This window comes from Octodon degus, unplaced genomic scaffold, assembly GCF_000260255.1.
Source record: "Octodon degus isolate 3935 unplaced genomic scaffold, OctDeg1.0 scaffold00392, whole genome shotgun sequence".
Classification (NCBI taxonomy): domain Eukaryota; kingdom Metazoa; phylum Chordata; class Mammalia; order Rodentia; family Octodontidae; genus Octodon; species Octodon degus.
Window position 1 is genome coordinate 376,007 of NW_004524968.1, and position 12,735 is coordinate 388,741.

General features: G+C 48.3%; 1 protein-coding gene across 1 annotated transcript in view; it reads right to left on the minus strand.

Annotated features, from left to right (window-relative positions):
• Window positions 1-2,030: 2,030 nt before the first annotated feature.
• Zswim9 (zinc finger SWIM-type containing 9) overlaps window positions 2,031-12,735 on the minus strand; it is a 20,180-nt gene continuing 9,475 nt past the window's right edge. The window contains exon 3 of the mRNA XM_023708547.1: window positions 2,031-5,186. Coding sequence (XP_023564315.1) covers window positions 3,195-5,186 — 1,992 coding nt within the window. The 3' untranslated portion in view covers window positions 2,031-3,194. The remainder of the gene's footprint in view (window positions 5,187-12,735) is intronic.

Sequence of the window (12,735 nt, forward strand, 5' to 3'; positions counted from 1 at the left end):
TGAGTGGTACCAACTGTTTGCAGTAAACGTTGTGCAAAATCCAGCGGAGTAAGGGGATGGAGTCTTAAACGCCCCAGGGATGGTCTCTAGGAGGAGGTAATGTTTCAGCAGAGGAGACTAAAAGAATGAATTTCACTCGTGAGTTGAGCATGTAGGCAGATTTAAGGATTATTAACCTCAGCTTTTTTTTTTTTTTTTTTCCTTCCCCAAGGGTAAACTACTTTTACACATATTATTTTCTCTGCAAAAATGCAGTTCTTGGGCTGGCGGGATAGCTCAGCGGTCTAAAGCGCCTGCGTAGGCAAGCTTAGGCAGAAGCGCAGGGACCGAGATTTGATCCCTGGGCACCACATGCCGTGCTGAGCTGGCCACAACAACAAAACAAAACAAAACAAAACAAAGAAACAAAAATAATGCAGTTCTTGCCAGGGAGATAGCTCAGTGTCATAAGCACCTGCCTGGTAACACACCTCCCCCCTTAAAAATAACAAAATGTACTTTTTCATCCTTTTTCCAGCCAAACATGTCCTACAAGGTCCAGTTTTGAGAATAAGCCTCTGCCCTAGTCTGGTTTATTGACCATCAACCTCTTCCTACTCTGGATTTCTCATATACCTGGGCCCAAGGAATGTTGCTGGTGCTGCCCCTGGGACCACACTTGGAAAAGCAAAGTTCTCATCACACCCGCATCCCCACCCCCATCCATCAGGTAACCAAAGATACATCGGTAATTTTATAACCTATGTAACCGTCTCCATTTTGTAACTAGATCAGCTATTTTGTTATATGACTCTGCGTTTTTGTTATAACCTATGTGATTGACTCCATTTTATAACCAGAATGGCTATTCTATTATACACCTCTGTACATTTCCACTGTGACCTCGTTATCGAGACCTGTTTGGCATAAGCTGACAACTTGGACTTCATCTTTGTGGCTCAAGCTGTCCGTCTGGCTTCTGAACACAGTTTTGTTAATGTTCAAAATATTTCTTTGTTCTGAGTCAGATTGTTAAAAGCAATCTACACAATGTTTCCTGTGATCAGCCCCCTATCCTAAGATAATAACTCTGTGCTAAGGATCACTCCCCATTCCCAAAATTATCTCCACATCTTTTTGTGACATCCTGTGATCAACACCATGTCATAAAAATTATTTGTTCCTGAAAATTGCAATGGCATGTTAAAAGAATGTAACCTGTTTCCCATAAGTGGACGCTGACCCCTGTGCCGTATTCCCTCATGCTCAAGTCACAAGACCTCCCCCTTTGTGGTTTTCAGCTTTAAAAACCCTTGTCTCTCCCCACCTTGGCATGCACATCCTTGGAGAGGAGAGTACGGGCCGCCGCTGAGCTCAGCTAAATAAAGCGCTTTTAAGTTGAGTCTGGTTTTTGAGTTTTGGGTTACAACAGGTAATACATACTTCTAAAATGTTATTTTTGTTAACACAGCAGTAATGTAATAATAAATAACTGATACCCTAAGTCCCATCAGTTCTTTTCTTTGACATTTACTCAAAGGTCTTTTACAGATTTACAGAAAGGTCTTTTTTGACCAAGATATAACCATATGAGGCCAGGGCTCCTAAAGTATTGTTTCTCAGTCAAAACAGAAGGCTTTCTTTGGAAGGAATCCATCACATAAAGACCAGGAGAAATGAGAGGAGGGATTTGACATTGTTGGATCCCTTGCATTCCTATATGGTAGAAGCCTTTCATTTCTCATGAGCTACTGGATTATGTTAAAAGTCTTTTACTGCTTTCAAAGTGATTATAGGCACTACAGTGTTCATCAATTGTATCAGAGATCTTGTTAGAATTTCAAGTCCCATCCTGGACTACTGAATCTAAATCTGTACCCCAGCCCTAATGTGGCTTCCGCGTTCACATTAAAGTTTGAGAAGTCCTGCGTTACCTCACAATGAACTTTGTAAACTACAATAAAATCCCCTTCATCAATTGTGACAGCAGAAACCCCAACCCAAATTTCTGTAAAGTCATTAGGATACATCCTTTATTTCTGAGCCCCAAGGTACAGCAGATTTCCGACTCCTCAAAGCCAAACAACAATGCAGATTTTTTTTGTCTTAGTTCAGGCCTTGTCAATATCACCTTTATTCTCACTTTGGCCCAAAGTGGTTTGGAGCAGGTGTAGATTTGTCTCACTCTGGGACTTCTTAGGAGTGAGGGAATCTTTTTGAGAACATCTCACCCATACTGGAGCAGATTCACTGGCCAGACCACTCTCAACCAATCATCAGCAAGGAAAACCAGCATGACCGACTTTGAGGTAGAATCAGAAATGATACTGGAGTATCTCCATTTTCTTCTGCATCCAAGCCTCCCATGCTCCCCCAGAAGCCATGAACTCAGCATGGAAACCAAAATAATACTGTTTTATTCCAGTCTTGAAGCACAACAATTCATACAGTTCCTTCCCCAGGGGAGTTTCCCACTCATCCTTCCAGACTCCCAGTGCCAGCTCTCACTTCGCAATGAAAAAACTAGAAGGCTCAGGGAAGCCCAGTGTCAAGGTCATGGAGAAATACCCCAACCACTCCCTCCTTGCTTTTTCTCTCCATGTCCCTTATCATTCTTCTGTCTTGTCTCATTTTAAAATTTCTTCTCCTCTTTTGCTTACCCTCCCATCCCACCTTGCCATATTTTTCTCATTTCTCCATTTTTGCCTCTTCTCTTGTCCTTCCCCCTTCATTTCCCCCCCTTATGCCTTAGTTCCCCTCAGTTCTTTGTGTCTTTTTATTCTATCTTTTCTCCTTTGCTTTTCACCTTTGGCCCTCCAATCCCTATGATGACCAGTCTACTCCTGTCAGTCTCCCTGCCTCCTAGTGTCCTCCCGTTCCCCAGTTCTGCCCTTTTTTGTCTTCTGCCTCGGCCTGACCCTGTCTACACCTCTCCGCACACATTCTTGTCCTGAGGGTGGTCCTCTGAGCCCAACCCGACCACCAGCATTTTCTACAGCTGTGGCTCCAGGACCTCAGAGAACACTTAACAGTTTTCTCTTAAGCCAGAGAGACAATCTGCCAAGATAAAAAAAAAAAAAAAAAAAAAAAAAATCCCTGGATGACCTGGGAGGTGGCCAGAGGGACAGGGGTGGCCTCATCGGCTCAGCCCTGTTATCTTTGGGATAAAAGAATGCCTGTTCTCCACACAGGATGGCAGGCAGGAGCCGGAGGGGTCAGGGCTCTTGGGTTCTCCCCCAGCAATCCCTGAGCAGGTCCATGTGAAATAAGGCAGCCCCAGTGAGGAGACGTGCTGCAAAGAGGTGCCGGCAGGGCAAGCGACGGGCAGCATGGATCGAGCAGCTGCAGTACGTCAGCGCCCCATCCAAGAAGAAGTCTGAGGAGCCATCTTTAAGAGCAAAGCAAGTTCCAGTCCAGTGGAAACCCCGGGTGCCATGCTGCCTCGCAAAGGCCAACTCCTCAGCCACCAGGTCTGCTAGCTCCGGCCCACAGGCAGCTCGGAATTTAGCCAGTGGCTCCCAGTCTATCCCTTCCTCTCTGGAGGGGCAGCAGAGCCTCTTTGGTTCCCTTGGGCCTTCTCCTTCACCTCCATCCTGCAGGGTCTCCCCTGCAGCCAGGGGGCCACTGCTCACCACTGCCCACTCGGGACTGCCTTCCAACACAGGCCCCCTGGGGGTGGCACACTGCACTCCATTCCCTAGCCCTGGATACCTTCTTCCCATGTCCCCCCACTCCATCCCATGTCCGGCTCTGCTCTTGGAGCCCATAGGCTGGGCTCTGCCTCCATCTCCATTTGCCATGCCTGTGACCCTGGCATCTCCCAGCTCGACTACAACTAGGTCCTCCAGGCCCCGTCTCCTTTTGACCCCCAAATGCCCTCCTCTCGCCTCTGTAATATCAGGCCCTCTCCGCCCCTCATCTGTCCACTGAGCCACCCTTTGGTCTCCATTCTCAGGAACCAACTCCAAAGGCTTCTCCAAATGGATCTCTCGCCAGTTTCTGACAGCTACGCCTCTCCCCTTCTCCGTTTCCAATCTGGGTCTCTTCCAGTCTCGGGATTTCAATATACTTGCCCTTTCCTCCTGTAGCTGGAACCCTCTCCAGAGATTTCCTTCCAAAGACCCACTTCTGTCTGATTTAAGCTGGGTTCCCCTTGGGTCTGTGATCTCCAGCACCCTAAAGCTTCCATCCTCCAAGTGGGGTCCCCTCCAGTCTCTGACCTCTGGTCCTCTCAAGGGCTCTCTCCCCACCTGAGCCCCTCTCCAGACACTCCCTTCCAGCACCCACCCCTTCTGGTTCTCCAAATGGACCCCTGGCCAATCTCTCTTTTGCAAACCCCTTTCCTTCTCCCTTTCTGGCTGGACCACTCTCTTGTCACTGGTCTCCAGGCCCGTGGCCCCCTCCCCCTGGGCTCCACCCCTGAGCTGGCTCTCTAGCCACACCCCTCGGCCATCAGCACCCTCAGAGGCTGCCTCCCCAGCTGCGTCGGCCCACTGCATGGCCACCAGGTCACGAAGGCACTGTGCCACACTGTGTGAAGGGCTGAGGTGGCTCAGCAGTCGCCTGCGGTGACCACGCACCAGGGCGCAGGCGTCCAGGTCTCGGGATGCCTCATAGGCACGGAAACGTACCCACATGTCATGTCGGGGCGCCCAGTTGTGGTCAAAGTACTTGACGAAGTCGTCTGGGGCCTGGGCACGCAGCTCAGTCAGCGCCTCAGCATAGGCTGCATAGGATGAAGCACCTGCCAGGCGGCATAGGAGTGGCCATAGGCCTGGGTCCTCACGGCTGGCACCGCCCAGCTCCTGTGCCTTGCTGAACAGTGTCTCCAGGCCCTGTGCTCGGCAGATCTGCACGCGTGCGCAAGGCAACAATTGGCGCACAACCCGCAGCTGCGCCGCCACTTCGGGCCCAGCAGTGAGGCAGCGCACGCGGCCTTTGACGTCGGGTGCGCTCTGCAGCAGAGAGACCAGCATGAAGCGCAGGAGGCTTGGAGTCCCGGGGCGTGCCACGCAACAGGCGGCCTGGCGCGCACGGCCCGCGCCATCCACGCACAACACTGCCAGCAGGTCTAGCACACCCTGCAGCGCTGGCAGCCGGTCCACCAGGAGGATGCGTGGGAAGCGCCGCAGCAGTGCCCTGGTGCGAGATGTCAGGAAGAACACAGTCTCTACCATCGCCTGGTCCTCCACAAACACCAGCTTCACCTGCGAGCGTGGGCGGCAGGAAGAGAAAGAAAGTTTTTTTTTTTTTTTTTTTTTTAAAGAATAAAGAAAGAAAGAAAGAAAGAAAGAAAGTAAGTAAGTAAGTAAGTAAGTTTAGGGGACACCTGAGACCTTGCCCTGCTGGTGTTCCAGCTCTGGGGAAACCTGAATCCAATCCCAAGTGTATCCGCATTTATTCTTCTGACCAGCAGGAGGCAGTGCGGGGTGGAGGATGGGCAGGGTTGAAAAAGTCAAAAGACTCTGACGCCCCACTGCCTGGCTTTGAGATAAGGCACCACAACTTAATACCAGTGTGATATTTACACAAAAATAATTTCTAGCTTCTCTGAGCCTCAGTCTTTCCTGCTGGGAAGTGGGCATTCATTCCTTCACGTGCTGAACCCTGATGCTGCTGTGCCAGCATCAGCCACAGGGCACATGATGGACAGACATTCTAGGGTCCCTCCTAGATCTGGTAAAAACTCGGGAGCAGGACCCAGCAATCTGCGTTCTGAGAAGACCCCTACCCCCACCCAGGTTCCCATGGCCCTATGGACCACTGGTCTAGTGGTACAGAGACTGCTGAGGCCACGTGTCCAGATTTAAGTCGCATCTCCTCTCCTGATTGATTTCTCTCTTCAGTGCCTGTTTCCTCCATAACCCCTACGTTCTGCCATTTCTCCTCCCAGAAATGGAACATTCCTTTCTTCTAGCACTGAGAGACAGGGTAGCTGTTAAAAACAAAGCTTCTGAGGACAGACTGCCCAGCTGGCTGTCACCTGTACAGTGATAACAATGGGAGTCCCTCTGTGACTGGAAGGACGAAACGCACTATGCCATATGGAACACTACCCAGTCAGCAAGCCAGAAGTGTTCTCCAAGACCTCACTGTTGTTATTGTAATTACCTCTGCTCAAAAACCACCTACCTGTGCTAAAGATTTTATTGTGTTATCTCAGCGAGGCAAGCATCCCACCTCTTAGTTGCTCCCAATGGACAAAGCACTTCCTACTGTCCGGCATGCTGTACCTTTACTTGTCAATCTGCCCACTGCCTATTGGTCTCCTCCAAGCTACAAGTCCCCTAAGGCTGGGGGGTCCTTTCCCTTTGCATGTCTGATGCTTTGTGTAGTACCTAGCCATGACCATGTTTGAGTAGCTCAAAACATCCCACAGTGAGTGAGTGAACTAATGAGAGAGTGTATGGCAACAGCCAACACTCTCTCACCTTGAGAATGGAGATTGAGGGGACAGACTTTGCTTTTGAATTTCAGATCTGCCTTTCATTGTGGGGCCTCAGGTAGGTGACGTCCTCTCCATGAGTCTGAGTTTCTTTGTCTGGCAAAATGGGTGCACTGATAGAACAGGGTCCTGGCGTGGCTAATAGGAGATTACTCATGTCTAATGCTTCTAATAAGGCCAGACATGCGTTAAATCCCAGTTATTATAAACATGTTTGAGCTCCCAGCACTATCACTACAGTGATCTGGAATGTCCTCAGGTTTCTCCTAGCCACGGTCACTTGAAAACTCCTGTTTCTCCTCCTTCCTCACAGGCATCTCCTTTGCTTTCCCTTCTCCTGTGCCTACCTGTGAACGTTGCTGGGCTCTCTCCTCTCCTCTTCCCCGTCTCATGCTCTCCCAAAGTGACCACCTGGCCCTTATCCTCTCAAAGTTAGGTAACTCGCCACTGTGCATTTCTAGGCTCCACATGTTCAACCGCAGGCACCTGTTCAACAGTACCTATAGCACTTTGAGCCTCTGAATGGCTTATCTGTCCCTCCAGGCAAGAGGCCCCAAAGTGACATCTGAGTCTCACAGACCCACCCTGCAACCTGCTCCTTGTTGCTCAGCCCATATTGGCCCATGGCTCCCCCACTCACTCCAGCTCAGGCCTCAACACTCAGGGCTGATACCTGGTTTTCCTCTTTGCCCACCCTGCACAAAACTCCACCTCTCAGTCCTAGGAACGTACTTCAAAATGTGTCCAGATTCTGACCACTTCTCTTCATCCCCCTGACCACCTGCCTGGTGGAGCCACCACCTTCCTGCACCTAGATAATCATGGCCATCTACTAACTGGGCTTCCAGCATCTTCCATTTCTCCCTTCAGTTCCATGATGCTACTGCCATCAGGTCACCCACTGTCCTGCTGGACACCTTTCCCCAGACTTCCCAACCAACCCCAAGGGGGCCTGCCCCTTAGCTCAGTTCTTTAAGTGGCTGCTTCAACAAAGCAGTCAGGCTCAGGTTGCTGCGGTTCAATCCCCACAACTCAAGCCAGCCAAACCTCCCTGAAGGCATTCAGAGAAAAAAAAAAAAAAAAAAAAAAAAAAATCCAACCAACCCCAAGTAAAACCAAGAGTCTACACCACAGGGATGGATCCTACCTAATAAAGACTTATTCCCGGGGTGGTAGTATAGGGAGGTTCTGTGGACCTTTACAAGGTAGTGCCTAGAGAGAAGTCTTTAAGCCACTGGGTCCTTGGTATTACATTTCTGACTCTTCTACTCCCCTCCCTGGCTGCAAACAGGAACACTTCCTTTGACATGCATCTCTTCCATCACGTGCGACCCCAACAGAGGCCCAAACCACTGGGCCTGCCTACTCTCAGACTCGACCCTCCAGAACCACAAGCCAAGATAAACCTCTCTTGTCTTCCCAAGGAGTTTGTACCAGGTACTTGGTTATGGTGAGGCAAAGCTGACCAAGAAGGAAAACCAGGACCTTGGATCTTGCCTTGTCTTGTCCACCATGGCCTCAGTCATGCTGGGCTCCTGTTCCTGATTGCCTCACCCCATAGCCTTCTAATCACTACACAGCCCCACTCAGAGGCTTCTGGCTTGAGCCACACACTGTATGGGGGTGCATTTGAGGAGATGGAGAAGCCCAGGGAGGAGCAGTGTGAGGAACCAAATGAGTGCAGGTGTCGTCTCTGGACAAGTGAGCTGGTGGCAGGCAAATGCGTCTACTGCGGAAGGCAGATTCTCCAAATGCTAGCACCAGCAGCAACCATACTCACTATTGGGAAATAGAAGAGGTATTATTTACACCTCTTCTCACGAGTGAGAACATCCTTCCTGCCTTCTGTGAGCCAGACGATATTATTCTCTACTCTATTCTGACGAGAAAATATTCTGGTAACAAAACAATAGTTAAGTAGCTAATATAAACAGGGCTTCCTACTTTCTAGGCACCCCTCATACAGTTATCTTTATCTATTATTATACCCATTTTGCAGATAAACAAACTGATGTCCAGAGAACTGCAGAGCCTGTTCACAACTTGTTCAATGCTCTACCAACAATAAGTGGCACAACTGGAATGTGTATAAAGCTTTTAGCACACACAAAAATAAAATCAAGTTGCCAGCTATTGCTGTATCATCCCAAAGATGTGAAAATAGGCTATACAATACTGAGAATACTCCTGTGGAGAGACAGAGAAATTCAATGAGTTCAATCCCCAGTACTGCATAAACAAACAAACAAAAAAACCCCAAAAGATGAACAAGAAAATAACTATTAAAAAAAAAAAAAAAGATAAGCTCAAAACTGAGATGCAGGAAGCCCAGTGTCTACACAGTGGTGGAAAGTTGAACCCCACATCTTTGATTTTTTTTAAAAAATATATTTAGTACAGGGTCTATAGAGTTTCACTGTACAGATCAGACTCATAGTGATCCTCCTGGTTTCAGCCTCCTGAGAGCTGGGATTATGGGCCCAGTCTCAGCTGAGTGCACCCTGGGGGCAGGGCTGCATGGCAGGACTTTTTGGTGTTTTTTAGATAGGTTTTTTTCTATGTAGTTCAGGCAAGCTTTGAACTCACTATGTAACCCAGGTTGGCCTCAAACTCAAGCTGATCCTTGCGCCTTAGACTTCTGAGTGTTGGGACTATAGGAGTCAGCTACCACACATGATGTGGACCTCATATCCCAACAGGGCTTTGAGAGGACCTGGGCCAAGACACTTCTTGTAATGTCTTTGCTCCTCTGACCATCATTTTTGTGTTCCCCCAGTGCTGGGCACTGTACTTATATAGGGTAGTGTGACTAGATTGGAACAATGAAACGAGAAGTGACCTTAGGACTCATTTCCCCTGACAGACATGGTAATTTTATTTGGGACAGACGCCTGTCCTCGTGTATTTCCACACCATGGATGCGCAGTACTTCCCAGGTCCTTTCATGGTAGCTATGTGCATGAGCAGGAAGTAATTGAGTTAAGGCACTGAGAGCTGAGGGCTGGCCTTACTGCCGCAAGCCCCAGAGCATCCTGTCTGACATCACTCACCTAATTTTCCCCGTCAAGAGAGACATCAGTTAAGTGCAGTACACTGGGAGCCATGGTTCATTTTTAAACTTTTAAAAAAATTATTTGAATGTGTAAAAAAGTTCATTATGATCCAAAAGTTTACATGGTGAAATAATGTAAAACTATAGTAAGTGTCTTACTCCCATCTCTTTATACCAACCCTCCTGTTTCCATTCATTATTCTTAACCTCACCTACACTTCTTAGTATTTTTTTTTTTTGACACAGGGTCTCATTAGGTAGTTTAGGGTGGTCTCATACACTCAGAAGTCCTCCTGCCTCAGCCTTCCAAGTGTAGGGCCTACAGACGTATGTCACTATGCCTGGCCTTTTGGTATTCTACTTTCTTCTTGTAAATATATGCAAGCACATCTGTAATTCTTATTTACACCAATTCATGAGCAATGCAGCATATTATTTACACTGTTTTACAACTTGCTTTAACTTAAAAAATGAATCTGAAAGACCTTTCCAGATTTGTTCTTAGACTTGTTTTAGTTTTCAGCACTTCATAATATTCCATGAATGGAGATGCTCCAAATTGTATAACCATTATCCCACTATCCACTGGTGAGTTTTGGCTATTTCTAATCTTTTGCTTTCATGAATCATAGTGATTAACTTCATATGTGTCATCCCAGAGCTGTGTGACTGTCATTTGCAGGAGAAATGACCAGCAATAGAGTTGTGGGTCATAGGGTGGGTGCTCTGAACATTTAGATGATCTAGTTGCCTTTCAACGTGACTGCAATGGTTGGCCGTTCAGTATTCTTAGAAGCACGCTCAGATCAATGACTGACTTTCCCAGAAGGCAGAGCATACACCAGAGAAGGGTGCCCGGCTGTGCGAGGCTCTGCCCAGAGCCCACCTGCTGGCTGGCTCCTAGAAGCCCACAGGTGAGGTGATGGGAAATAACGGGGCTCTCGGTGCATCTCCCTGAGTGAAGCAACCACCCAATCTTGCCTACAGGCTGTGCTCTGTGGCTCTTAGGTGTTCTCTTCCTGTCTGACCCCTTCCAAGACCAAGAAAGCCACTCCAGCTCAGGAAGTGCCAGGTTCTCAGCTTCCCAAAGCCATCCAGCTATAGCTTGAATGCCAGTAGCATCCCCCAGAGTGCCCTGTGTTGAAGGCTAGCTTCCAGGTGGCACTAACAGGAAGGGTGGGAGAACTTTACGGAGGTGTCTAGTGGAGGGTCCTTAGGTCGCTATGCTATGTCCTTGAGAGACGGGGACTTGCCTGTCCCCAAGGTCTCTCTCTTCGCTATCTACCTCGTGTGGTGCGGAGTTTGCCTCACCATGCGCTCCTGCCAGGATGCGCCACTCTTTCCAGTGGCCCAAAGCAATGGAGCTGCTTGCTCCTGAGCTGGAACCTCTGGGACTGGGGGCTGCATTTCCCTTATAATGGCATCAGGTATTTTGTTACAGTACCGTGAAGCTGACACGGCCTCCTTTTCAAGACCAAGGCTGGAGGTTCATTCTGCAGAAGGAGGTGCTGCCCTCGGGGACACCAGGCCCATGTAAAGGCGAGGAAGGTGGGATCTTAAACTCCACACAGGCGCTAGGTGCATCTTGCTGACTAATACCAGGCCGCAGCCCTCTATACCCCACCTTTATCCCCGAGCCAGGAGCAGCAGGAGTTGTCTTAGGGGCATCTGACTGGACACAGAGGAAGACTGAAAAGCATTGACATCTGGCACCCCTGGACTTAAAAAGCAAGACGCAAGACAGTGCAGAATATATTACCCTCCTGAGTAACGGGGGCGGTTGTGAGGTAAAGGAAATAAGGTTAAAACGCAGAAGTACAAACTTACCTGCACACACACAACAGCACTGTGCTGCCCAATGCAGATTCCACCAGTCCCACGGGGCTATCTAAATTTCAATTACTTAAGGTTTAAGCATCCAGTTCCTCAGTCAGACTAGCTACATTTCAAAGTGAACAGAAGCCCCACAGCTACGGTGCTGGGCAGCATCTGTGACATTGCTACCAATGTAAAAAGTCCCACTGGGCAGTGAAGGACCATAAAACAGAAGGATACTTAAGATATATAAGCAGCTTTTGACTTGGGTAACCTCTGAGGAAGAGCCATGGGGCACAGGAGCTGACCAGGGGATTTTCCACCAGGACCATGGGACTATGTCACATATTCAGATATTAAACATCCAAATATTTTTATAAAGGAATAACATGCTCGGTTTGATGGTGTATAGTTGTAAACCCAGCACTTGGGAGGCTGAGGCAAGAGGATCACTGCAAGTCTGAGGCCAGCCTGGGCTACACAGCGAGTTTAAAGCCAGCCTGAACTGTACAGTAAGACCCTGTCTCACAATAAAACAAAACAAGCAGAAAGGAAGAAAGCAACAAAGAAAGAAAAGAAACAACCTGTCATTGGCTTGGCTCTTGTTTTTTGAGGGCCTCCTCTTCCTTTCTTTTAAGAGTGTGAAGGTGGTCGAAATGCAGAGCCAGGAGGCAGCCAGGGTTTAGCCCAGATGCCACGAGTAACCACCATAAAGCTTAAAGGGCTAATCCCTTTCCTTGATGGCTTTCATGTATGAATGAACTGCTGTGCTTGGGAGCAGCCTTACAGTGGGTGCTTCTGGGAAAGAAATGAGGCTTATTTATTTAGTGGAGAAGCGTAACTCACTGATGACCAATGGAATAAAGACAATGTGTGCACGGAGCCCATTTTTATAGAACAGCAAAGTGGTGTGCCTGGGGCCTAACGCTCCTGAAGGCTGGAATTGCACAGAACAGCAGAGAACACCACGTGCTGTGAGTTCAAAGCCCAGCTTTGCCACCGAGTAACTGTGTGACTTCGGTCCCATTACTAGGCCTCTCTGTGCTTCATTTTCTTTTTTGGTAACATGGGGATGAGAACGAAGGGTTCCTCCTTCCTCACAGTCTGATGAGATGTAAATGAACTGCAATTTGTAAAGCACTTAAGGGTAATGCATTACACACAGATTCAAACTAGATAAAACTGTCAATATTATGTGTGCACAGAGGGCTGCACTTGGCCAGTGGCTTGGATCCAGGCTGGTTATGCGCATGAGACAGAGAGTACCTGGAGCCCAAAGGTGGGTTCTCCTCTTAACTTTACCTCGAATTGAGACCATTTTCCATGCATAAGACACAAACACAGCCAGGCAGACAACCCAGTTTTTCTCCCTTTCTTATCTTATTATCTTCCTTGTCTTAACTCAGCCTTGAAGTTGGCTAAAAGCAGCAGAGAGAGTCTGCAA